At 53.6% G+C, this 25419-nt stretch overlaps 3 protein-coding genes across 11 annotated transcripts in view; all 3 read right to left on the bottom strand.

Annotated features, from left to right (window-relative positions):
• Positions 1-254: 254 nt before the first annotated feature.
• On the bottom strand, positions 255-21157 carry COPG1 (COPI coat complex subunit gamma 1). 2 transcript variants are annotated; one of them, XM_080606129.1, is made up of 24 exons: positions 20932-21157; positions 17112-17164; positions 16875-16955; positions 16039-16110; positions 15508-15587; positions 14977-15052; positions 14748-14840; positions 13400-13486; positions 13142-13299; positions 12400-12533; positions 11561-11628; positions 10941-11129; positions 10376-10471; positions 8635-8878; positions 8175-8250; positions 7128-7231; positions 6895-7020; positions 6422-6490; positions 5906-6048; positions 4748-4919; positions 3676-3773; positions 2214-2352; positions 1140-1238; positions 255-555 (listed from the first exon to the last, which is right to left on the bottom strand). In XM_080606129.1, exons 1-24 carry the CDS (start codon positions 21140-21142, stop codon positions 425-427), a joined length of 2799 nt encoding a protein of 932 aa, XP_080462255.1. In that variant the 5' UTR covers positions 21143-21157; the 3' UTR covers positions 255-424. The 2 variants fall into 2 exon arrangements, with proteins under 2 accessions (XP_080462255.1, XP_080462256.1); XM_080606130.1 differs by lacking the exon at positions 20932-21157 and adding an exon at positions 19765-19909.
• A 121-nt stretch (positions 21158-21278) lies between these two features.
• On the bottom strand, positions 21279-23140 carry UCN2 (urocortin 2). The gene is made up of 2 exons (XM_080606144.1): positions 22619-23140; positions 21279-21958 (listed from the first exon to the last, which is right to left on the bottom strand). The coding sequence occupies exons 1-2, from the start codon at positions 22619-22621 to the stop codon at positions 21497-21499; spliced, it is 465 nt and encodes a 154-aa protein (XP_080462270.1). The 5' UTR covers positions 22622-23140; the 3' UTR covers positions 21279-21496.
• A 197-nt stretch (positions 23141-23337) lies between these two features.
• The window catches only part of COL7A1 (collagen type VII alpha 1 chain), a 31230-nt gene continuing 29148 nt past the window's right edge, over positions 23338-25419 (bottom strand). For 7 of the 8 annotated variants that reach the window (XM_080606122.1, XM_080606126.1, XM_080606125.1 and 4 more), the window contains 5 exons: positions 25189-25278; positions 24827-24934; positions 24549-24662; positions 24248-24427; positions 23338-24155 (listed from right to left, as the gene is read on the bottom strand). In XM_080606122.1, coding sequence (XP_080462248.1) covers positions 24103-24155; positions 24248-24427; positions 24549-24662; positions 24827-24934; positions 25189-25278 — 545 coding nt within the window. In that variant the 3' untranslated portion in view covers positions 23338-24102. The remainder of the gene's footprint in view (positions 24156-24247; positions 24428-24548; positions 24663-24826; positions 24935-25188; positions 25279-25419) is intronic. The other variant, XM_080606124.1, reaches the window with a different exon arrangement.

A 25419-nucleotide genomic window follows, 5' to 3' on the forward strand; every position in this document is an offset into this window, starting at 1 on the left:
GAACCACAGCAAGGGGGCAGGGGAAGGGGCAGCACCGGTGCCGCCTCCTCTGCAGCTGGCGGAGGGGTTGGAGGCGCTGGGAGGGGTGATAGAGAGGGCCGGGAGAGGTTTTGGTGGAGAAAAGGGAGGTGCAGACAAGCTGGGTCTGGCAACCGCCCCTGAAAGGCTCCAGCGCAGGGACAAAGGAGACCTTAAAAAAAAAAGGTCCGCTTAAAAAAAAAACAACAGCTGCTTAATAAAAATAAAACCAGACCTTAAAAACAGCATTATTTTTAATAGACAGAACCCTACATCCAGCTCCTAGGTGTAGTTAAGGGGACACAAAAGCTGCTGTAGTGAACACGATCCCTATTCTGCTGGCAGAGGGGAAGAAGCAGTGCCCTGCTGGGGGCTGGGAGGCGGGGGGCAGCAGTGCAGGAGGCAGTTATCCGACAGAGGCCATGATCACGTCCACTGGGAGCTCCTCTCCACTGCGGGCAGTGACCTGCATCGTCACTGTGTCCGTCAGGACGAGACGAGACCGTACCAAGAGGTCATGGCCACCCCGAAACACACCTGGAAGGCAAGGCAGAAGGAAGGAGTGAGTAGTCCGCAGGCTGCGCTCCCCAGCACGCTGAAAGCCCCAAAATGAAGGCTGATGCTTGGTGGATGTAGGCCAGCAAATCCCCAGGGGGCCAGAGGAGACCCCGAGTGGCAAGTGTCGCATTCACTACACTGTACCTGGGACTCTGCCCTGTAAAACCTCATGAAAGTTTATTTTAAACTCTAGCTGAGAAGAGAGCCAGGCACCTGTTCAGCAACCAGTCACCCACCTTCAACCTCCAGCACACATTGACGTTGCTGGGCAAGGGTACTGTACTTTTCCCCTCAGCCTCACTCCAAACCAGAATGCCAGCTCACCAAGACAGCAACTTCCACCCAGCTGAGCTTGATCCTAACATCCCCCCACCCTAGCACCCTCCTGATTCCAGTACCAGTTGCCCTGCACTTTCAGGGACGGAAACCACAGCAGAGACAAGCCTCTAAATCCTGCCCTGAGCACAACAGGTTCCATCACGACCTCCTGTTCCGATTTTCAGTCGGTTCTGTGCAACCTCCCAGGGCTGCTGCTTGAGCGGAGACCTCAGCCCACAGCTCACCTGCCAGGTACAACGTGTGGGAGTTCTTGTTATCTGGCACCTTATCCGATCGTTCACAGGGCTGCATCCCCAGGAACTTCACAATATTACTAACTGCCTCTATTAAAAAAAAAAAAGTAAAACAGATTCCATGTCATGAGTGTCTAGACAAGGACACAAAGAGAACACCAAAAGGCGATAAAAGCCCTGCTTTAATGTTGTAGTTCATGTCCTTGTCCTGAGGCATTGGCCAGCGTTGTGCTTTAAAAGGCCATCAGGAAGGCAAAAGCAAGCCACACAAGCAAAAACAACAACACAAAAAGCCGCCACCACACGGCAGTTCTGTTATCTGATGCAGCAAAGGCACCACTGCAACCGAAACAAGAGAATGAATGAGTCAGGAAATGGAGTGCAGCTGGCTGCACGCTTACTGCACAGCCCTGACAGCAAGCTTGCTTCCCTGGAGATGGATGCAGAAGGGAGACAACATCTGACAGGAATTACAGGTCTTTAAGAGGAATTTGAGAAGGCCTCGGGGAGGGTACTTCAAGCCCAAGGTGCTGTGCAAGGAAACAGGACAGGGCTACAGACAAAGGACACCTTTCTAAGTCATCAGAAGGACCGTGTTGTTACAGGCTACTCGGGAACAATAAATCTTTAATAAATGGTGAAAGAAGAGGGCTTATACTATAAGCCTGCCCGCCAACCTCGTATCTTCTGCTTTTTGCATCTTTTTTTCTTGGTCTTGAGTCCCAAGGTCAGAGCAGCTCTTCCTTTCACAGAGGGAAAGTGGGAGCTCACAGGTTAACTGATCTGTTTGGGAGGGTACAGTGCAAGTGTTCTCTTGCCTCCCACAATCCAGCCCGGTCTCCACAGGGCCCAGAATACTCATTTGTTTGTTGAAGCCTGAACTATCTTGTTATCACAATAACTGCAGGCCCACATTTAACAGCTGTGGTGGAATTACTTGTGAAGGGTTTTGCCCTATTTGCCTTTCTGTGAGAGATGTAATACGAACCAGACTGCATCTCCACTCTGTGCCTGCTGAAGGGAGAGAGATGTTAAGAGCCCTGCTGGGTTCAGACACCACCTTACCTTCAAGGGTTTTAATAGCAGATAAAGTAAAGGTTTCCTCCTTTTCAAACTCATCACCCACTTCATCCCACGCTGCTCCAAAGTTTGGCTTCAGAACTCGCTGGATGTGATCAGCCACTGTTACCTCGAGGTCTTCAAGCTGATGATAAGAAGAGGCTCAAGTGAAACATATTTGTTACTCACCCTGCTCTCTCTAGAGAGAGTTTTAGACAGGATTCCGTGAGATCTGGTGAATGTAGGAGGCAGCCTCCGCTTCTGCTCATGAGAATGTCAGAGCAAGCCCTGCCCCTTCTAGTTTGCTCAAGCAAACAGTTGGTTGAGCAACTGCTTGGCCTGGGAAAGCCACGTCATGCCATTCCAGGGTTTACAGAGCAGGCTTCCATTCCGAGCACAGTCCTTGGCCTGACAAGGATCAAAGCACTAGGCAAACATCCAAAACAGAGGGCAAAACGAAACTAATAAATAGTTGTTGGTGCTCACTCAGATGTACCATTTGCCCCAAGCTTGTATTTTGCCTTTCTAGCTTGTTTTGCAGCTGGTAAAGTATAGTGAGACGCTGTCAGATGCTTGCTGTCACCTAATACCACGTGCCAGGTTAGCTGAACTGCTGCTGCGATGTCTTTGTGAGGCGGGAAGGACAAACCTAGTTCTGAGTATGTATCTAGGAGCAGGCAGTGCCAGAACTGGCTAGACACCAGCCTGCACTCATTTCAGCAATTGCTGCTGAGTATAGTTGAAACAGATGGAAGAGTTTGTTTAAATATCACTTAAATGCCTTGGTGACTGGTGGGAAGCAAGCAGAGGGGTCACCCTCGTGTGTTCCTTTGGAAAAAACCCTCCCCACTCCTGGGAGGACGCCGTGTCCTCAGTGATTCACTGCACAGCAGTGCCTCTAATCAGATTCGCAGCAGTGACAGGCAACGCATAGAGAACAGCTTCTGGAGCTAACAGGACAGGCTGAGGTTGTGTCACAACATCGCTTTGTCTCTGGAGGGTGAGCACCACCCTCTGAGAGGCAGTCCCAGTTTCTGATCAAGCATAAGCTGAGCTTCTTCCTGTGTGGTAAAACAGCCAACAGAGGTGTTTTCACAGCATCAGTGCTTTCATCGGTCTCGGTGCTGGGGAGAGAAAAGCCCAACCTTCCCCAGAGGAAGAGCACAGCTGGAAATCTCCCTGCATCAGGCAAGCCACCGGGCAATTAACGGTGCAACCACAGAGAACAACTTGCAGAGAGCAAGAGATGGCCAGCAGCCCAGCTGAGACAGACAACGTCTCCAAACCCGCATCTCACACCTTGGGACAGATGCCACAGAGGCAACGAGACCCTCCTCTTCTTGTCATTCTGTCCACAGCAGCGCCAGTGGTTACATCGCTGCTTGCATGGCACGTTAGTGGGCACAGATCACAAAGTCCCCCAAAACAACTGCAGCTTCCATGACGGGGTACATGCCCAGCTCCTTACCACATACTCATCCTCGTAACCCTCGTCGTCCGCCTCACCCGTGTTGGGATCACAGTCCTTGACAGTGAACTTCATCATGCAGCTGAACGTACAGGCCACTGGAGATGGGGGAGGCAAAGGCAAAGCTCACGTTACCACCAGATCTGCGTTCCTCTGGCACAGACTGGGGCCGGGGAGCTTGGGGCAGCTGGGTTTTCCTCCTCACAGCCAGCAGCACAGGCTTAGCACACGACCCAGAGAGCACTCTGACTGCTTCTTTCTCTCAAGGACAAAGTATTTCTTTGTAAGTCTAACAGTGATAAATACAGGCTCCTGATAGCTGTACAAAACCATAATCCTCAGATCAAACACTGTTACTGATGAACCTCAACTTGCGTTGGGAATATTAACTAAACATGTCCCACCAGCATCTTGCAAAGGGGGCAAGATCCTTTATCTAGGGATCAGCTCATGCACATCGGAAACGAAACCAGCTTGCACCGTAACACAGCAGATGATTAATACCACACGGCTGGGAGAGGAAATGGCAACTCATCTCTGAAGACAGGCACTGCTGGATGAAGGGCAGCCACACACAGGTGAGCAGCCTCAACACAAAGCAGCAAGACCAGAGTGCAGGTAGAGCCTGGTTCGTGTTCAGTTTGAAGAGGCATCACTGAAGTTCTGGCCATTTGTCTGAAATATTCTTTTGCTACCCGGTGTCTGGGCACTCGTAGCTCTTCACAGACAGGCAGACAACCACCCACCTCCCCACATACTAACGCAAAGAACAGGCAGGCTAAAGGACGTGCCAGGGTGCCCGGGAGATAACTCAGCAGATCTGAATGCTCAGCTGCCAGTTCCCACAGCCCGACTCGACAATGCCACAGCACGAGGGAACAAGGAGAGGAGAAGGGAGGCCTGACAGCCCTCAAACAGCGAGGAGAAGTCATGCTCAGCATCACTCAGGGCTGCACCCACACACAGGCTAAAAATATCTGGCTAGGATGCAAGGTAGAATGTCTGTGGGCGTGAGCAATACGGTATGCTTCGTTTGGGGGATATCAGGAAAAATAGAGGACAAACTGTTTACCTGCTGTCGGATCCTCTTCAGACAGTGCCACCAGCGTGTAGCAGGTACCCGGCTGGTTGTACACCAGGCTTTTGGCAGGGACGTAGCCAATGACCTCATAGCCCTCCGTTGGCTCCATCTGCACCGTGACATTCTCCAGGATCTGATCGTTCAGGGTGTTCGTGCAGTCAAACTAAACGGGAGGGGAGAACAAAGCCAGCTTGAAGCTCTCAGCTATAATAGCAGGTTCACTGTAGGCATAGCTGGAGCATGGTGTCAGCTTGTGAACTCCTGCCTCTATCTCAGCAACCAATCTGGCTATCAGTAGGGCTCACGTTTCAGTTTAGTCACAGAGGAACTGGCATATAAATGCTTTAGGGGAGAAGCTAAAAACCTTCAGGGTACTCCAATGCTCAAGCATTTTTTATTTTTTATTTTTTTAAAAGAAAATGACACTTATACCAGCACAAAATTATCCAGTGTGTGACCTCTGCAACCCAGGCAGGAACACAAATCCAATGAGGGCAGGGGTGTATCAGCTTCTGCTTGTTTCAGTTCACCAATCAGCGTGGAACTTTCTCTCTAAATGTACTTTGTCCTTCCTCCCAGGAAGATAATTCCCAGGTTAACTCTTTGCTGTAAGGCAATATTACTACTCTATTCCCTACATCTCCTCACATACAGCACCAGGGTGGCACAGGCAAAGCCAAGACTCACAGAAACAAGCACCTGTACTGCAAAGGCTGAAACAAAACGCAGGGGGTGGGAGCTCTCTACCACCATGTGTCTTTCTCTGGTAATGTTTTCAGCCTTTCAGATATGGTAAGCTTCACCCTCCTATGTCCAAAGCACATGCTTAGGTCCCTGAGGAAAGAATACAGCTCCTCTTGCCAAGTACTCAATGAGAACAGCCCCACCTAGTGCCTGTCCGATTGTTATTTTGACCATACATGTGTGCATTGCTGAACCAAAACTACAAACACTCCCTAAATTTTTTTCCAGGGCTCTGCTGCCCTGGGTGAGAAACTAAGGACTCATTCCAGTGAATGCTCTGAACAAAGATAACCCTGAGGTATTTATTCTGTTTTGTTTTTATTTGTTTTGGGCTTTTTTTTTTTTAAACTGGTCATGAGCTTATTTCCCAATCCTCTTTTGGCACCGCATGCCATAGCTACCCACCTGGAACACCATGTGGCTGACAAACGTGTGCTTGGTGCAACGAACCACATACTCTGTCTCCAGCTCCGTCAGGGCAACAGGCTCTGGGGAAGACTTGAAGAGCGGGCCCAGTCCCCGAAACTCTGGGATTGCCCCCAGTTGCTCTGAAACAGAGGACACGAACCATTGCCTTCCCCAACCCACAGAAAAGCGTTAGTAGTTTCAAAGCCCTCAGTTAAACAGCCAGAAGCTGCTGCAGCAAGGAACCATTCACCAAACACCCGTAAGCATTCACTAGGGACTTCTAAAATTAAAAGCAGAGTCAGCTGCCATTTGCCCACATCTACTGCAAGCTGGACAGAAGAGGACTACAAGCATCCCCACAACCTAGGGGTCAACACCTGACTTACAGCTGGGTGCCTGTGTCACTCCCCAAGAGGAGGTGGGAGAAGTTAGAGGGGCTAGGCAGGCTCAGCAAGAAGTAGCTATATGGTTCTTACACACAGGCGTGCAGGAGAGGCCTTGCCATCAGTTTACCTTGGAATATTTCTTGCCGTGTTGCTGCCACCTTCTCTGGCTGTTTGACTACAGCAACAGGGACGTTTTCTGCAAGGGAAAACAAAAAAAAACCACAAACAAGATGTGAAGGTGAATAGTAATAAGTAACTAAACCAGAAAATAAATCAATATCTGGAGAGAGATTTGACTAAGGAAAGGAAGGCAGCTCATTTCTCATCTTGCTATGGATTAGAGACCTGTATTTAGCTTCCTAAATACCTTTTGTAATCCTCACCAGAGCTACGGCAGTTCCAACTATTACTATTATTAGCAGCTGGACTAACTAGGAGTTGAAATACTAATGTGGGAGCAACTAAATTTGCTGGCCTTAGTCTTTACAGAAGATAAAATTCCACAAAATGTAAATAGGATGGATCTCAGCAACTCCCAGCAAGCCCGATGTGGACTACTGACCAAGGGCTTGGGCCAGCACTCAGGGGACTGTGCCTTACCTGCCCTTTGCTCAACAATAGGAGCTGTCGCCAAAGGAACGGACTTCAGATCAAAGGGTTTTTCAGAGGGCTCCAGGGTGTACTGATGCAGAGCCCTCTCCAGGCCAGGGATGGACACTGTTAAACCTGGGGACAGAAGGGACAGGTCACTGAAACCAGAGCTAACACCAGCTCTTTGTGGAATGTTAAACCAGGAAGTAAGTGCAGGCTTGTTTGAGGACTTCTTGTATTACCGTTCAGGATGTAGCCAGCATTGAGGGCTTTCTGCTTTTGCTCCAGAACATTCAGGTAGAACGTGGCTCTGTCTCTCACTTCGTTGTCATCATCCATCACACACCTGAGAAGAAAGCAGAAAACTTGCTTCAGCACAAGGCAGCAGAGTCCACATGAATGAAACCAGGTGACTAACCACCTTACAGGGCCAGAAAGAACATGCTATAGGGACAAGTAGCCTACTAGCAATTGTATCAGACAAGCAATCATCCACCACACTGTGCAGTGCTGAATGCCGTTGGTGATCCCATCACAGGATCCCAGGTACCTGCTGCACCTCCTCAGACCCACAGACAGAAGAGTAGACAAGCATGCGGATGCTGACAAACTCTTTCAAGCCAACAGGAATGTTCACCTAGGATGCTGAGAAACCCTTGAGGTACAACTCACGGTACCCCACGCTCCTGACAATAATGTTAGCATAACCAATGCCATTTTTGGCAAGTAAATGCTCATTATTTGTACGTGAGCTGGTCACGTGTCAGCTTCCCTTTTCCCCCTCCTCACCAGCCCTGAAGACCCTGGGTGCCAGGCCAACTTTCTCCCTCCCCACCAGCCTCGAATGTTGCAGGCACCAGGCCAACCCGGACGTGGTGGCTGTCACAGAACAAGGAAGTGTAACTGCACTTGGAACACTGCCTATACGGTCAAGCAGCTGAAAGTTTAAGTGGGACTTGGATGGGAACTGCTGCTGGATGGCAAAACCTGTGATTCCCCAGTGATCAGGGGTGCCTCTACCCTAAGCAACTGGTATTCCTTCAAGCATATTCCAAGTCTAGATTATTATTATCTTGTGCGCCAAGAATTAAGATTTGACTTGACCTGCAGAGGGTTCAGGTGACTAGAAAAAATACTAAACCATGATAACACTGATCGTAAAATCCTGTGCTACTATAATCTTTATTATTTCAGAGAGTTCTAATTATAACTACAACTTCATAGCATCCTCATTCTGAGCAGGATCCCTAAAGAACCTGTTTGTCCCCGTAACATCGGGTGACACTCACCTTTTCAGTAACACCAAGATACTGGGTAACATCTCCTCATTCTGGGCTCCAAATTTGGCCAGAGCACTTACAGCACCTATAGCGCAAGTCAAAAAAACAGAATTAGCAAACAAGGAAATCAGCTGAAGTTTCTACCGTTTCCTGGCTGTGTTCAAATGTCACATCAGAGACGCTAGCCCCAGTATAAAGCATTGCTGTAACTAGAGAGAGAGGCAGATGTATCATAGTGAAGTGCCTGCAAATCTCCTCTGTCTAGTTCCATGAAGTCACCGCATCCCCCCCTCCATTTCTCAGCTGCAGGCCAACTCTTCCATCAATATGACTGCAGGGTCTTTGCTGTGTAAAAATATCCACTCAGGACTACAGCAAATCACAATCCTCAAAAGCAGAGGTGTTCATGCACTATATTTCCTTGACATTCTGTCATAGGCCAGACAGCTTTTCCAGGTCTGTCTCTTACCTGCCCGGACTTCTTCATGCTCCAGGACAACCCTGTTGTAGATGAAGCGAATGTATTTAGAAGGGTTATTGGTTTTGGGCCCTTCCTGGCCCAAGAGATGGAGGATACGAGTAGCCAGCACGGTGAATTCGCAGTCCTCGATGAATTCGCAGAGGTGAGACAGGCCTGTCTCTTTGCTCTCCGAGTTCTCCTCAATAATGCTGATGATGCAGTCCACAATGGCTCGCTTGTACTCAAAGCCGCCCTAGGGAGCAAAGGGAACGGCTCAGCTGGAAAGCTCAAAGCACGTTAGACACTCTGAATTAGCCAGGCAGGAAAAAAATTCCTTTGAAAAGGTCACTCACACCCAATGCTTTTAATCTGTGTTTGAAAGGAGAAGGGCAGTAACGCTGCCCACCTCTTCTGACCCTCTTTAGTCCCAGAGGACCAGCTAATATTCAAGCTCGCCTGCCAGCATCCTTCAGAATGGCTGCAGTTAAGAGAAAAACAGATCGTAGAGAGGGAAACGGAATCCATCAGCCTGAAGGGTTTATATCTCCTTCAAAATTCTCTGCTGCTAGAATTAGCGCATAAAAAACAGCCTTGTGGGAGGAGGAGAAAAATTCAACCCTCTCCCCTTTAGCACCAGACATCTGAGGATGAATCACAAGAGAAATATATTAAGGATCATATCTGCCACAGCAGGACCCAGTAAATGGCCCTATTAGTGTGGGAAGACAGGCAATCAATACCTCCCCAGGCACACCCTATAACCTGACATGCCATTAACACTCAGTTATCTTCAGACATTATTTACTCGTGTCCTCGATACACACCATGGGATTAAACTGCACATTATCCTCTGCCAATTATATGCACAGTTCTAGGCATTTGGGGGATCTTTCTGTAGCTACTTTAGATTTAAAAAAAAAGTAAAACAGAATGGTTTGAACTACAAAACCACATTCGAAATGATGCCATCCACCCACAGAAAATCTGGGAAAGTAGAACAGTCCATTTTTCACAGGAGCAGAGCAAGGGGCTCTGGTTTGTTCCCAAACAAGAGGCTGTAATTGGCAGAAGGTGACGTTAGAGCAAGCAGCGGTGCCAGCTGCATTGCATGCGTTAGCTCATTTAGAAATGAGCTTCAGCAAACCTCTGTAAAGCTGTCTTTCTGCAATTGTCTGACTGAATGCAGTGAGTGGTTATAGGTACTCGTGATCCCTTCACTGTCACAGCTCAGAGAACAGAACAAAAGCGGTCCTGTGTCATCAATAAATAAGGTGTTACATAATCTTTTGGTACAGGACAAAACTTCTTGGAATTTGCTGTCAAAGTATAAAAGAAGGCTGGTTCAAATGTGAAACACACATGGCCTGCCAACAGATCTGCTGTTGCCTGCATTTGCTTTGAGTTAGTAAACCCCCAGAAAAATTAAAGAATGGGAACCACATTGAAAATATGCTAGGATGTGTACACTGTCATGCACAGCTGGTCATTTCTGTCAGACTGCAAGCCTTTTAGGACAGGTAGAGAATCTTACTGCACAGAATGATCAGTGAAAACTTAACTCTCGCAGAGGCCACCGTGCAGTCCTGCAGTTCATGCATATGGTGGTGGTAAAATTCCTGTTAAGTTCACAATTAATAAAAACCTTCTGTCTGACATGTACTAAGCTGTACTTGCATTATTATGCATTTGGGAGTCCCTAGATCTCTGACAATACAAAAAAGAAGCACAAAGCAGTTGCTTGCAAACTTACCTCTTCCCGAAGCATAGTGAAAAGAAAGTTCATGAGGACGGCGTGTTTGCGAGGGTACTTCTGACACAGCGCGTTGATGGCCTGCACTACTACAACCTAGAGCAAAGAGGGGCAAGTCAAAAAGAGGACTGTCAAGCTGAGCAGAAAAAAGAAAGATTGAAATTTGTCAATTTGGTGCTGTTCCCTGGCCTGGAAGCTACAATTTTGCCTCTAGTTATCCAATAAAGGCAGTTCCAGGAGGATATAAACTTAGGAATTAGACAAGAAGATTGGTCTTTAATGTGCTGGTCAGCCCCTAGCAAAAGCCCATGTCCACTGGGGGGGCAAGAAAGAGATTTAATACTCAAAGGGCTTCTCCCCAGACTTTGGAGCTGGGTACTGAATGACTGACGCCTGGCTTGGGCTGATAGCCTCAGATTCTTTCTCTTCCCAGCAAAAATGCTGCAGCCCAGGTGCTGGAAGGGGCTCCATCCAAGGTTTCAAAGCGCACACACAAACATGGACAAAGACCAAGGGCAACCTTCAGGAACCTGTGTACCACCTCCTCATACACACACATCCTTACTTTGAACTCATCTGAGATTTCTGACATGAAAGAGGAGATCTGCTTCATGAGCCGGTCAATGCTGCTCTCACTGCCGGTTTTCAGCAGCGTGGTGATGGCCAGGGTGGCTATGCTGCGGTTGGAGTCTGTCACGAGGTTCTCCAGGTCTAGGTTACAGGCAGTCACAGCGGATGGGTGTTTCATGGCCACCTGGAAAGGAAGGAGAAAAGTGGAAGGTCACTGAATACATGCAAAAAGCCCAGCTGGCAAAAAACAAACCTTGTCAAGGTCAAGGGAAAAGCTGGAGCAAAGACCATCAGGGAGCAGTCCAGTTAGCATCAAGGTTTGATCTACGTTTTTACAAGGAGCTCCTTCACCCTAGGAAGCTCAAAAGGGCCAGGAATAACACAAGACCAGTGGCACACTCTCACAGACTTGTGAACAGGGTCGTTTTTTTTCCTTCTGTAAAGTGCTCCTTGAGGCTTTATTCCACTCATAAGCTATGACAAGAAAGGCTGTATCCCAGGGTAGAAGTTACTTACACAAAAATCATAGCCCAATCTGACCTCCCTTCTCTATTAAAGTCTGCACCTCCCTGTGCATGAGAAATGATTACAGCTCCAAAGAGACTCTGCTCCTACCTTGTTGAGGGTACGGACGGCTGCGTATCTCAGCGCTGCCTTCGGGGAGCTGCAAAACAGCTGCAAAACTGCAAGGTGGGGAAACCAACAAAGGCAGACATTTAGAAAATCTATGATGGGAAGCATTTCATACCTAAAACATGAGATTAAACGAAGAAACAGCTGCAAGCAGAAGATAACTAGAAGCATACTTAAGAAGCAACCCTGAATTTACCAGCTTCCTTTCTTTCTCCCTCCCTGTTGTTCCCTTCACCACATGTTCCTGCTGACATCCAGCCCCCACCCATCTCCCTCTTTTTACCATGATGCTGCTATCCTTTGCTCCTCTGGGAAACCAATTTCACCATTTTATCATCTTTCCTGTTGAGTCAATTTGAACTGCTGCTTTCTGTTTCTTTGCAAACCCTGTTCCTTTCCTAGGGCTTGCCCATGAAAGACACCCTCCCTACATGCCCACGGTCCCAGCTCAGGAGAACCTCTGGACTGGGCTGAGCTGAGCTGGGAAGGCAGGTCCCCAACACCTTGGATTTTTACACAGTTACACTCAATCTAAAGCTGGAAGATTTAGCAGTTAGAATCCAGCCCTGTTTCACAGAAAAAAAAAAAGAAAAACAACAACAAAAAAACCCCAAACCTTCAGTAACCCACACCTGAACAGTTCAGGCAAATACCTTTACAGTAGCAAAGCTATTCGTACACACCACAGGCTTTCACTACCAGCATAAAACAACCAGGAGCATGGCAGCTTTACAAGCCTGAAACTACATAAGGGCCTTTCCAGCAGGCATCACCACACCAACCCATAACTCCCTCGCTATTGCTGTGAGCACCGCATTTACCTGAGACAGCCGGTGCCAGCTCCTTGGCAGTGCAGTTGGGCAGGTTAACGATGGCAGAAGCAGCTTCGTAGACCACCATCTCATGCTTGTTTCTTAGGCAGCTCTCGATGAAGTCGAACAGGGGGCTATCACGGCTGAGGGACAAAAACCACAAGAATGAATTAAAACAAGGGTGCTAACAGAAACAAAGAGTCCTGCAGCAAAACTGGACAGGTACCATTGCCTCTGGGAAGGTAAAAACAGACACAACCCCCCCCTCCCATCTTCATATTTTGCAGTAGTCATTACATTGTACTTCCAGCATGTTTGGCTGCCACCTGAGACAACAGCCTTTGCTTTACAGGCTAACAGGAATCTCCCTTAACTCAGTTACTCAGAGCTCACTGTACACACCAGAGATCTTATCCCCCAGGAAGCCCCAGCGCACACATGCTAGCCACGGTTACAGAAGACAACATGAAAGAGATTATCTCGATAAAGAACAGATACACAAAACAGGAAAGAGAAGCAAGTATTTGATGTGCAAGCACATACACAGACAAGACTTGCAGAAGCGATCCCATAACAGGAAAGCACCCTGTCATTTATTCTGCTGCCTTTTAACCATCAGTAAGTTAGAAGTCACACACTGCTCTTCAAAAACAGAAATAATTGCTCTCATCAGATGAAAAGTTAGCCCACAAGAGGAGATGGAAGCAGGACCTGAGGAAATTCTTCCAGCAGGGCAAAAGAGGCCCCTCACCTGCCAGCCTCCTCCTCCAGCAGCTTGCTGGCTACTCGAATCATCATGCAGTAGGCAAACGGCGACTTGAGGCCATGGCGCGTGAACTTGCTGAGCATCTTGTTGACCGCCAGGCGATCATTCTTCCGCACGTGGTAGAGCAAGCCCAGAGCATGATACTGTGCAGGGAAACAGACTGTCACAAACCCACGTTGGGCTCTTCACTCCCCTCTGTGGCCTGGAGATAGCTGGCTGAGCACCAGCAGGTGGGTTTCCTACCTGCACCATGATGTTGTCACTGGAAGCTGCCTCCTGAGCCTCGTTCACCCAGCGTTTTACCACATCGTAACTGGTCTTCAGCAGGTGCTGGGTAGAGACAAAGTCACAGACAGCCCATGAGAGAAGGATGGAGGAAGCTTTGGGAATAACAGCTCATATTAAGAAAAAACAAGCCTTCCCCATGAGGGCGCTGGAGGCAGCAATTTATAAAGAGCAGAGGACTAGGATGCAGAGACCTGCCCATGTCAGCTGTGGCCTCAAGAGGTTAAACACCTCCTGCAAAGTCAGCACCAGTTCCTCACTTCACAAAGGAAGGGGATAGCAACAATGAAACCCCAGCCTGCAGAAACACTCCTGGATTGTATGCAGAGGACAAAGGAAACAGTTTGACAAGAAATAACACTGTGATGCTTGCACCATGGTCAGAGTTGGAGTGGCCATGTACCACAAAGACACACAAACCCTTCCAATCTTGCCTGCAGATCTTACATCTCTTAACAAGAACTCAACAGACCAAAGCTCCTCAGGCTACATTTAGCACCTTCGTTAACAGGAAGAAGAGCATGCGCGCTATCATGAGTGTTGGACCACCAGCATTTTTGCCACAGTGCCTACACAAATATCGTGCAGCCCCCGCAGTTCTGCAATAGTCAGGGACAGCTTCCCTATCCAGGTTACTACCACAGAAATGCCATCGGATTCTCACACCCACATCCCATTTTAAACCTTGAAGTTCCTAAATCTGCAGGTTGGTGTTAAATAGGACACTTGAGAGCATCACAGAGACATTTGCACTTATAAGCTGGTCATTAATTCCCCTCTCAAAGATGCACCCAGCCACAAATCCACTTAATTAACTGGAGAGATCCAAAGACTTGTGGCCATGGTATTGCTTTTCCTAAGTGCAGCATGGGTAGCCCTTGGGCAAGCTTCCCCCCTCTGCACACTTTGGTGCAGACAGCAGCCGCCCTGCTTGCTGCTCTGTGCAGTGCGTGCACGCAGCACCTCTCATCCTGCATCGCCTGTACCAACACACCGACAGCCTGGGCTCCTAGGAGGCACTGCCAGCCACATCAAACTGGTGATAATTTTTTTTCCCTGAAGACAGGGAGAAAGGGTGGGCTGTTTTCTAATGGAGCGCTAAGTCTTTGGGATTAAATTACTCTGACACTGAATCGTATTGCACCGCATAAAAGTAGTTCTCTCTTTCCTCCCCTCTTTTTCTCCCTCATGTATCCTCTACCAAAGGATAGCTCCCATGTGAAACTCCCAAGATGTGCAGTCCCACCACAGACCACCACTTCCCAGTTAGACTGTCCCTCAGGCCCACCCCACAGGGAGTACCTACCAGGGAGGACACCAGAGCAGAGCTGGATACACTTGGCACTTTGTCAACAATCGCCTGCTTCATGTAACGCTCGATGGCCTGCAACATGGTGCTCTGCAGGGAGAGGGAAACAACAGCTGATACAGAAAAGCTGTCAGGAGCGTGAAAGAGGAGACGCAAAGGCATGGGAAGCAGGGTGAAAGGTGGGGTGAAGGGCCTAGGGCAGCCCCAAAAGAAAAGCTGCACTTACATCGGTGATTTGACAGAGCGCTCTCACTGCAGGGCCTCGATAATTGTCATCCTTCCCGGTCATGTCTTTGGTTAAGCTGGTTGGAAACAGGAAGTTCTCAATGCTGCACTCCTGAGCCAGCAGCTCTTAGGTGCAAGCACAGTGCCCACAGAGCAGCAGGCAGACAGGACCACAGCCGAAAACCAAGCAGGCAAGTGCAGGACCCAAGCAAGTCCCATCAGAGTGGGAAGGCAGGAGGAAAAGATCCTCTTGCAACAGGGGAGAAGAATTGCAGCACTGCCACATCTTTTAACCAAAAGTGACAAAACAAATACCCAAGTGTACGGGATATGGGGACACAGCACATTTCAAATACATCACCAGTAGTTCAGTGTCTGTATTTTAATAGCCTCTTTTAAAGGAGATTTGTTTCCTCACCAAGAGCATTCCTTGTCTTCACATTGCTTGGGGACTACAGTTATCTCAAAGAGGCTGAAAGGGCATTACTGGAGAATGCATGAATGTAAGAGTGGGAAAACCAAAGCGACTGACCTGCTAGTAACAATGATTACATCTTCTGCAATAGAAGACATCTCTTTGATAGTCAGGTAACACATCCTGCGAAGAGTTGGCTAGCAAGGGAAGAGGGAAGACACATCAGTTGAGGGAATCCCAGGTAGAAGGGATCTCAGTTTTTCCTCCTTCCATGACTTTATCACAAAGATCAATAACCTGATAGTTTCAGAGAGCCACAGCGCCTGAGCAAAAAAGGTGTACAAAACTCATATTCATTAACAAAACATCCCTTCCTTTTCTAAACCCCTCAACCTTGGGATGAAGCGACAGGGCTATTCTCTGTTCCTGAGGGAATACTTGAGTTAAGCTGCTACAAGGGAAGGGCTATGAAGCTGACCTGTTTCTAAACTTTCATCCTATTCTTCTCACTTAGATCATGTAGCGGAAAATGCATCCAGGCAAGATGGAAAAGTTGATTCCATAAAAAGACACCTCAAGGCTGAAAAAGACACTGTTGACAACTTGTCCTACCAGATATACACAGCAGAAATCAGCGAGCAGACTTACATCGTTGGACTGAAACAGCTTTGTCATGGCAAAGAAGGATTCGGTGGCTTCCATGACACCAAGGTGCTCCCCCTAGATGGAAGGAAGGAAATCCCAGTTACCACAACCAGAGTCGGGTCTGCTGTAGGTACAAGACTCAGCCTCACACGCATTAGGAAAACAGGCACGACGTGGCTGGAAGCACGGCAGGTCTCTCCCTTGCCAGTGTATTTCAACAGAGTAACATGCTGCCTGAGAAATCCCCCAGCCATGGCTGGAATCGGCTTAGTTGTTGATCCAGATGACAGCATGGTTTATTACGTTACCAAAAAATGACTTGTGACAATACAGCTTCCTTACGGGGGAGAATTGGGTTGGATTTCCATGGCTTATGTAAGGAAAGCTTATGTCATACTCTCCATAGGCACCACAGCTAGGCAGAGCCAGCTAGTTACTACATATAAGATACAGAGGCCCTGGGGCAGGGAAACCCCACGAGATCAGTAAATGCCTTTACAAAGTTGATCCTTAGAGCACGCAGATTTTAAATTCTGAAGGCTAAGAACAGGATTCAAAACCACCTTTGGCACCACAGCGTTGTAAGCTAACAGCTCCCAAGTAATAATAAATCATAGGTATCAGCCTCTCTGTATTTCCTCATTCCTGCCCTCTATAGCCCACAGAACTTCTTAGACAAGAAAGTGAGCAGGAACTTGGCAGCACAGCAGCTTTGCTTACTAAAAATTTGTACTGGATATGCATTAGAATTGTTCTATACATTAGAAATATTCAGAAAAGTTTAGTTAGAGAAAACCTAATAAACAAAAGTGCTTGTCAGCTCATTTTTTCTCCCTTACCTGGTTTATGAGATACAGAATCTTGGTGAGGATGTGAGCACATTTTCGCGGGTTTATGGGAGTCTCATTAAACACCCGTGCCTGGAAACAAAGCACAGACAAAGATGCTGATACCAACACCCCCCAACAAACCTGCAACAAACCCCCACTTCCTTGCTAAAGTTCTGCAACGACCTGCTTAAGAGAGGAAGAGACTCTACCCAGAAAGGGCGACACAAAGGAGAGCTAAGGGTTTACCTCTTGCAAGACTGCACTCTTCTCCAGGTGCTGGAACGGGTTGGAACCCCCACCTGCAAAATAAAGATAACAAGAGTCTTTACAGGAACAGCGCTATGGGAAAGCTACTTTCTAAACACGCCTATAGCTTAATAATAGGCAGAGCACTTGGGGGTAATTTTTGCATGAATACCAAGCAATCAGCACTCCCTCTTTTAAGCAGCATTGATGGAATGACTTTAGAGCAATTAGGGAAGGCAGAGCAGACAGGACAATCTTTGATTTATCACCCCAAGGAGTAACCAGCCACGAGCTGAGGCAGACTGACTAGCTGCAAAGTAACTGCGCTCCACCACTATCCCCAAAGACCTATCTCCAACTGCAGGGCTGGGATCTTGTGCCAGTGAGAGCATCACCAAGGCAGGCCTAGAAACAAAAGCTCAGAGAGTTGCAGACAAGAGAAGACACCGCTTGCCAGGCTGGCGAGTCAGGAGTGCTTTACCCCTGTTATAAAGCAATGAGGAATCCACCAGTAATGCATTCTTTGTCACTAATTAAGAGAACAAGACAGCAGACAAGAGAGTCTGGACACAGAATAACTTTCATTGTTCCACTTAATAGAATAAATTATATTAAATAAAGAAAAAACTCACCAATTAAGGACGAAATAATCAGAGGGAAAAGCACTATTATTCTGCATGGTCCCTATTAACTCGCCTCCTGCTAAGCATCTGCGAGCTGCAGCTTCTCAAAAGCTGCCAGTTATTGATGACCAGGTTTTAATTAGTACCTATGCTCAGCCTGACCTGGGACAGCACCGAGCCACTTGCAGTGCTGCTCCTCCATTTAACAAGCCTGACCGGGAGAGCACAGCCCCAGGTCCAGCTCCGGTCTGACCTGTGCTTGAAGCATCACGCGCTGCTGCCAGGAGCCTTTGCAAAAGTCTTACATTTAAAAGGCAAATGCATCTGCACCCTGGCTCCTTTCAGGTTCAGTAACTGCCCTCCTCTGGCTCGGGATAAAATTTGCAAATGCAGCAGGTGGCTGAACGAAGCATGGGCACTTAGGCGGCATTGGGAAGAGATGAAAACGAGGGGAAAGGAATAAAAACAATGTTTCTAGTACCAGTTTCTTAGATATTTGAAGAAAATGGTTGGAAAAAACCTTCCTAGCAGCCCAATATGCCTACAGCCTTGAATCTGCCATCAGCAGAGTATCACCTCTGCAAATCTCATAGCACTAGGCATCTTGAAATACATTGCACAGCATGTCTTGATCTTCACAGCTTGCTGCGTCAAAGCGCTCTTCTGATCAGAGAAGGAGAAACAGACAGTGAAGGCAGAGGCAGCATCTCCAGAACGCTCCCAGCATTAGATGACTAACAACAATTTGTACTGATTTGCAGAGAAATAATCACTGACCAAGCAAGGGTCTTACAGCAGTTACATGCCCAAAATAACATCTCTGAGTGCATTGCTGAGAGTCAATGGAAGCAGCTCATCCAAAGCTACCTAAATCATCCACGAAAGGCAGAGAAACAGGACCCAAGCAAGCAGACGCTCATCTCAACTAAAAGACTGTCCCATTAGCCATGCCATGGAATAGACAAGAAATAGACAGGCAAGGCCCATGAATTCAGGGATGAAACACTCCATGGAAGACCAGCAATTACAAGGGTTACATGTGGGACACATCGAGAACCCAGCAGAGAAAAGCAGGTGCAGGAAGGGCTGGGTGCCTTCATTCAACACAGAAACAAGGGATCAGAATTAAACGCAACAGTGAAGGAGAAGCATTGGGATGTGCGCAAGCAGCGAAGGCAGTAAGGAGAGAGAGCTCTGTGAGCTTTTGGTACGAACACAACCAACACGAGTCGGCCCCACGCTACAAGGAACTGCCTCTCCTGCCAGCCCCGGCCACAGGCACCACCTGGAGACCTGTGGCAGGTGCAAAGGGAGAACAACCCCACAAAATCCCCCACGAGGGGCTCCCCCCGTGAAGCTCCCTGCTCATCGGAGATCGTGGCAGGCTCTGGACGAGGCCGACGGAGGCGATCGCCCCCTTGTATTCTGCTGGACGTGGCGCTCGGGGACAGGGCTCGGTGGGCGACGGTGCTCGGACCGGGCGATGCCAGGGATCTCGCCAGCCCTACCGATTCCGGGATCAGCGCAGCGCAAATCGAGAAGCGAGCACACCAGCGGGTCACAGCCCCGGAGCCCCGCGGGGACCGGCTGCAGGTCCACCGGGGGCAGCCCGGGGAGGGCCGGAGGGCTGCGAGGAGGCACGGCCGGGAACAGCACCGAGCCCTCGGGGGGGGGCACCACCACCACCGGGGGACCCACCACCACCACCACCACCGCCGCCGCCGCCACCACCACCGGGGTGACCCCACCGCCACCGCCACCGCCACGGCCCCGCCGTTACCCTCCGCGCCCGCCGCCCGGCCCCGGCGCCCGGTCAGCGCGGCGGCCCCCGGGGAGCGGCCTGCAGGCTCCGGACACGCGGCGGGCCCCAGGGCGATCTCTGCGGGGGGAGCAGGCGGCGGGGGGGGGGGGGGGGGGGGGGGGGGGCGGTCAGGGCGGCGCCGGGACTCGCCTCACGGAGCCCGCACCGGCACCGGGAGCGGCACCGGGGCTTCCCCTCCCGCCCCCCGGCGCCCCGCCCGTCCCCTCACCCGACTCCTCGTCCTTCTTGTCGAACTTCTTCAGCATGGCGCCGCCCGCCGCACCCCGCTCCCGGTGCCTCTCCCGGTCCCGGTGCCCGTCCCGGTGCCCGCCCCGCCCCTTCCTGCCAGCCTGTCACCGCCGCCGTCACCCGCCGCACTGCGCAGGCGCGGCCGCCCCCCCACCCCCCGACGTGGCTGCTACCGGGAGCTGCCCCGGGTGGGGCGGGGCTAACGGGGAGGGGCGGGGCGGGGCGAGGGGGGAGAGGTGGGAGTGATTGGCGTGAGGGGGGCGGGACCCGGCGGGGAGGGAGAGGCGTGATTGGTGGGGACGGGGAGGGGGGCGGGGCTTGGGGGGTCCGGGGCTGGGGCTGGGGCTGGAGGGGCGTCGGGACTGGGGGCACTGGGGTGGGGATGGGGGGGGGGCACTGGGGTGGAGGGGGGGCACTGGGATGTGTATGGGACCCTTGGTGGGGCTGGGGGCACCGGGATGGAGGGGCACCCCGAGATGAGGGTCACTGGGATGGACGGGGCATACTGGGACTGGGGGCATACTGGGGTGGAGGGGGCATACTGGGACAGGGGGCACTGGGATGGGGGGCACTGGGATATGTTTGGGACACGTGGTGGGGCTGGGGGCACTGGGATGGAGGGGGGCACCCCAGGACCGGGGACACTGGGATGGAGGGGGCACACCGGGAGAGGGGGTACTGGGATGCAGGGGGGCATCCTGGGAATGGAGGGGGGCATACTGGGAGCAGGGCACAGTGGGCCTGGGGAGGGCACCGGGCTGGGAGACACCGGGACTGGGTGGGGGGGGGGACACACAGAGGAGAGGCCGCACGGGGGAGATGCTGGGGCTGGGGGCACTGGGATGGGGGCAGCAGGGACAGCGTGGCACTGGGCGGCAGCAGCAGGGACAGCGGGGCGGGGGGACCAGTGCCGAGCCCCCCCTGGGTCCAGCCCTGTCACCGGGACATCCCCGTGAGCAGGGCTGCAGGGCACCCCTCACCCCCATGCCCACCACCGCTCCCCCTCGCCGGCTGCCCAAGCAGCGTCCTCACCACGCCGTGCGGGGCCACGCTCACCTCCCCGTCCCCAAAACCGTCCTGGGGCCACGCTGACCTCCCCCTCCCCAAATCCTGCCCCCCCCCCACCAGCCGGGCTGCCCCCGCTCACCGTGGGCCAGGTACTCCTCGAAGAGCATGGCCGCGTCCGCCGCGAGCTCCAGCGGCCCCGCGAGGCCTTCCCCTGGCCCCGGCCGCCCGTGCGAGCCCGCGGCCCTGTACTTTGCACGGGGCGGCCGCCCTCCGCCCGCGTCCCGGCTTATCTGGGCCCGCGAGGCGGTGGCTGCGCAGGGAGCCGGGGCGGCGCTCCTGCCACCTTCCATCGCACGCTCGGGGGGGTTTGGGGAGGATTTTATGGGATAGAAAAGCATTGTAGGTGTACAGACAGAAGGTACGTGGAAAACCCGTGTGTCCCTGGTGCGGATGTGTCCTTTTGGGGCACGCCAGGACATGGGGACGAGGAGGCCACCTCGCCCGGCGTGGGGGTGCCAGCCCCGACTGCTCCTTTCCCCGATTTTGGGGCCATTAACACACCCCCTCCGTGGCTGCTGCTTGCTCACCGCCAGCCCCCGGGCAGCACGCCCCGGGGATGAGTTTGCTCTGAGGTCGGGGCTGGGGCCGGTGCCGGCACGGGGACGGCCACCGGTGCCGCGGGTGCTCTCTGGGAGGCTGGGCCGTCACCTCCTGCGCCCGATGCGGGCCATCAGCTCGGCGTTGGCGGCCGCCTTGGCTTGCAGCTCCTTCTCCCTGGCCAGGTCGAGCAGGATTTTCAGGATGTGCGTGGGGACGTCGAGGGACAGGGACACCTTTTTCGCCGCGCTGCTCTTTTTTACCGGCGCGTGCCCGCCGGCCCCGGGGCTCGCCAGCCAGGGGAAGGCTTTTCTCATGGACTCCTCTAGCAGCAGGGTGGCTTGGTCCGGCTCGGAGCCTTCCACGGAGTTGTGGTCGCTTCTTTTGGGGAGACCCTGCAGCAGCCCCTTGGTGCCCATGTTTTCCCAGGCGGCCGGCTCGCCCCCGTCCCAGGGGAAGCGTGCCGGTGCGTCGGGCACCGCCGGGTCCCACGGGAGGCTCAGCCCCTGCCCGGTGCTCACCCAGGGCAGCAGCAGGACGGGCAGCAGCACCCTGCGGCACAGCGCAGCCTGCGGGGAGCACAGAGCCCGCGCTCAGCATCACCCCCCAGGACGTGTCCCTGTCCCCCCTGCTGCCCCCATCCAGATGCCCCCGTCCCCTCCCTTTCGGCCCCCCCCCAGCCCTTTGCCACCCAGGGCCGGGCGGTGGCAGGGGACACCCAGGGACAGCGGCGTCTCCTCCCGCAGCCGCTCCCCGTCCCGCAACACCTGCCCTTTGGCCGGGGACGCGTGACGTGGGCAGCGGGGCTCACGCCACCGCCACCTCCTCACACGCTGTCCCCAGTGGGTGCCACCCCCGCGGGGGGTGCCCAGCTATCTGGGGCAGAAGCTGCCCGGCCGGATGGGACATGAAGCAATTTGGCTAAAATAAGCAGCGGGGTGACGAGGGCGCGAGCGCGGCCACGTGCGCCGCATCCTCAGCATCCTCCTCTGCCCGGGACCCCGCGCTCCTCCCAGGGCTGGCTAGAAAAAAAGCTGGAAGGAGGACAACAAAAAGCATCCAGCCTCCTGCAACTCATCTCCTGGGTGAAACCCTTTGGAAAGCACCGGAGCAGGCAGCCGGAGGCAGCTGGATTGTCTGGAAAGAGGGTGGCGAAAAGCATCCAAGCCCCCGTGACCCATTTCCCAGGTAAATTCCCCCGAAAGCAGCACCGTGGGGTGCAGCCTCACCATTTCCAGCGGGTCCTCGTCCCCCTGAGGCTCTCGGGGTGCAGGGGTGGCAGCTGGGGGTTTGCCCCGGTCCCCGCCGAGCCCCGGCTCTTATCCTGCCCCAGCTCCACCTCCCGCCCCCCCGGCGACACGCGGCGGGGGATGTTATTAATACATTTTGCCTAATCACAGATGAAATCACCCCGGACCGGGAGTGGGTGGTTGCCCCCCTCGCGACACGAGGGCTGGGTTTGGAGGGGATTCCAGGGGCTTGGTGCGGCTCAGGCATAATTAGCTCACGTCAGACACGCGAGGGGATGTTTCTCCAGCTAACCGAGCCCTCCCGTGGGCTGAGCCTGATGTCGGAGGGAGGCTCCGGGGGCACCCAAGGGTGCTGAGGCTGGGGCTGGCCGTGGCACGGAGCCAGCACAGCAGGGCTGCCCGCCCAGGGTTCTCCCCCTGCCCCCTGCCCACAGGCTGGCGGAGAGAGGAAATAACGGGGGCTCTGTTCCTTCTCCCGGAGACGGGGCAGGAACTCAGCCCCCGGCTGGTCAGAGCAGCCAAAATTAGACGGAGGCACTGATTCACCCCACACATCGCGCAGAACCGCAGCCCCACGTGCCCGCGTGCGTCAGCCACGGGCAGGGAGCGGGCACCGGGGTCCCCGGGGTGGGGACAGCCCCTTGGGGGGGTGACACGGGCTGCGAGGGGAGAGGCGACGCACTAAGAAGCAGGGCGCCTTTCCGTGAGCACACCTTTACTGTCCCGCCGTGATACACATATACATTCGCTGTATACAGATATACACAGAGCAGCAGCACGCGGAGGAGCCCGCGTCGCCTTCCCAAAGCCTTCGGGGGCGCGCAGGCGGGCAGGAACCTCCTCTAACATAGCACCATCCTCAGGGTTTCCCTGACGGCTCCCGGGTTGGGGGCAGGCGTGGCGCTGGCAGGGTGCTGCCAAGCCAGCGCACCCGCCCAAGGGGAACCAGGTCCTGGGCGAGGTGAAATTTATTCAAATGGAGCGGGTGGCTGGGGCGGGCAGGGGGTTGTGCAGGGAGGCACCGCCTCGGCCGGGGACGGAGCAGGAGGCAGTTCCTGGAGGGGCAAGGGGGAGACGAGGGGAGCCTTCGACCTCGGGGATGAGGGTGATGGAGGCGGGGAGGGGGCCCAGCCATGCCCAGTCCCAGCTCCAGGCAGCCCAAGAGGGGACACGGGGCCAGGAGCTGTCCCAGTGGCAGCAAATAAGTTAAAACCCAAACCAGCAGCAGCCTGAGAAGGCTTGGGTTTGGAGGGGGGGGGGCGAAAGGCTTGCGAAGGGGCCGATCTCCAATTTGATAAAGATTTCACCTTAGTGGGCGACAAAACGAAAGGTGAAGGGAAGAACCCATGAGCAACAAAAAAGAGACGTTAGAAATAGCACCAGGTTCCTGCGGGGGGCCGGGGCAGCCCAGCTCCATCCCGAGCAGCAGCCGGGCAGCCCTGGACGAGGGGACGCTGCCCGCCCTACGCCTCCGGCCGCCCGCCCGCAGCGCTGCCGGCGCTGCCCCGGGGGGCACCTGCGGAGAGAGGCGAGGTGGCGTCAGAGCATCGTCCCTGCTCCATGTTAGCACAGCCTGTGCTGTGCCGTGCCGTGCCGTGCCGTGCCTACCTGCCCCCGTCTGCTGCCCGCAGCGCAGCTCGCACTCCCGGCGGCTGCCGAAGCGGTTGGTGTTGCCCCCGCAGCCGCTGTAGACGAAGGGCCGGCACTCGGCGGCTCTTTGGCTGTAGTACCAGCGCAGCGTGTAGCGCTCGCAGCCCCCCTCGTCCAGGGGCTGCCCGCAGGGCGAGGCTGCGGGGACACGGGGCGGCGGTGAGGGCGCACGGGGTGCAGCGGCGCTGGAGGCACGGGGCAGCCCCGCACCGCGGCACCTCCGGCCCAGCTGCTCTCCCTGTGGGCAGCGGGAGCTCACCGTCAGCGGCAGGCTGCTCCGAGCTGTCTGCCTCGTAGTCCTCCTCCTCTTCATCGGCGTAGGTGCTGTCGTACTCCAGGTCGTTGGTGTCCATGAGGACGTGCCTGTCCTGCCCTGCAGGCAGCACCCGCCGTGAGCAGCCCCCGTCACCCCCCCACCCTGCCCTTCGCAGCCCGGTGGGGATTTGGGCACCCCCAGGTACTGGTGAGCAAAGGGCTGGGCACCCGCAGAGCAGGCGTAAAAGGGACAGTGACAAAAAGCAGAGGGATGGCACTAACCCTCCTCCTCCTCCTCCTCCTCCTCGGCGTGTGACAGCTTCAGCACAGGGACGAGGTGAGCGCTGGGAGCAGGGAGCGGCTGGGTGGGGGGGTACTGGGAAAATAGACCTGGGGGGGAAGACAGCACGGGCATCAGTGGGATGCGAGGGGACCCTGGGGCACTTTTCTGCTGCTCCCCAAGGGAAACCCTCCCCTTGAGGGTGCAGAGCAGCCCAGCACCTCCCGGGCACTGCTGCAGCCCAGGGATGGGGTGCTGGGGGCACCGCATCCCCCAGAGGCTCGGAGGTCCCTGCTGCCAGCCCCGGGCACAGCAGGGATGCCACACGGCTCCTCTTGGGAGCGGGTTCCAGGCTCTCCATCACCTGTTTGGCCGCGTTCCCTCTCCTGGCGGACACTTCTTCCTCCTCCGTGGGCAGCGTGAAGGATGCTCCTGGCCTGGCTCCCCCAGCCTCCTTGGAGACAAAGCCCCCAGCTCTTCCCGTGCCCCCCCGCAGCCCCCGTGCCCCATCCCACCCATCACTGTGCCCCCATCCCCAGCCAGCTCGCCTGTCCCGGCTCTGGCTCCCAACACCACAGCAAGGACCAAGGGGTTC

This window comes from Anser brachyrhynchus (genome assembly GCF_964034855.1).
Source record: "Anser brachyrhynchus genome assembly, chromosome: 10".
Taxonomy (NCBI): domain Eukaryota; kingdom Metazoa; phylum Chordata; class Aves; order Anseriformes; family Anatidae; genus Anser; species Anser brachyrhynchus.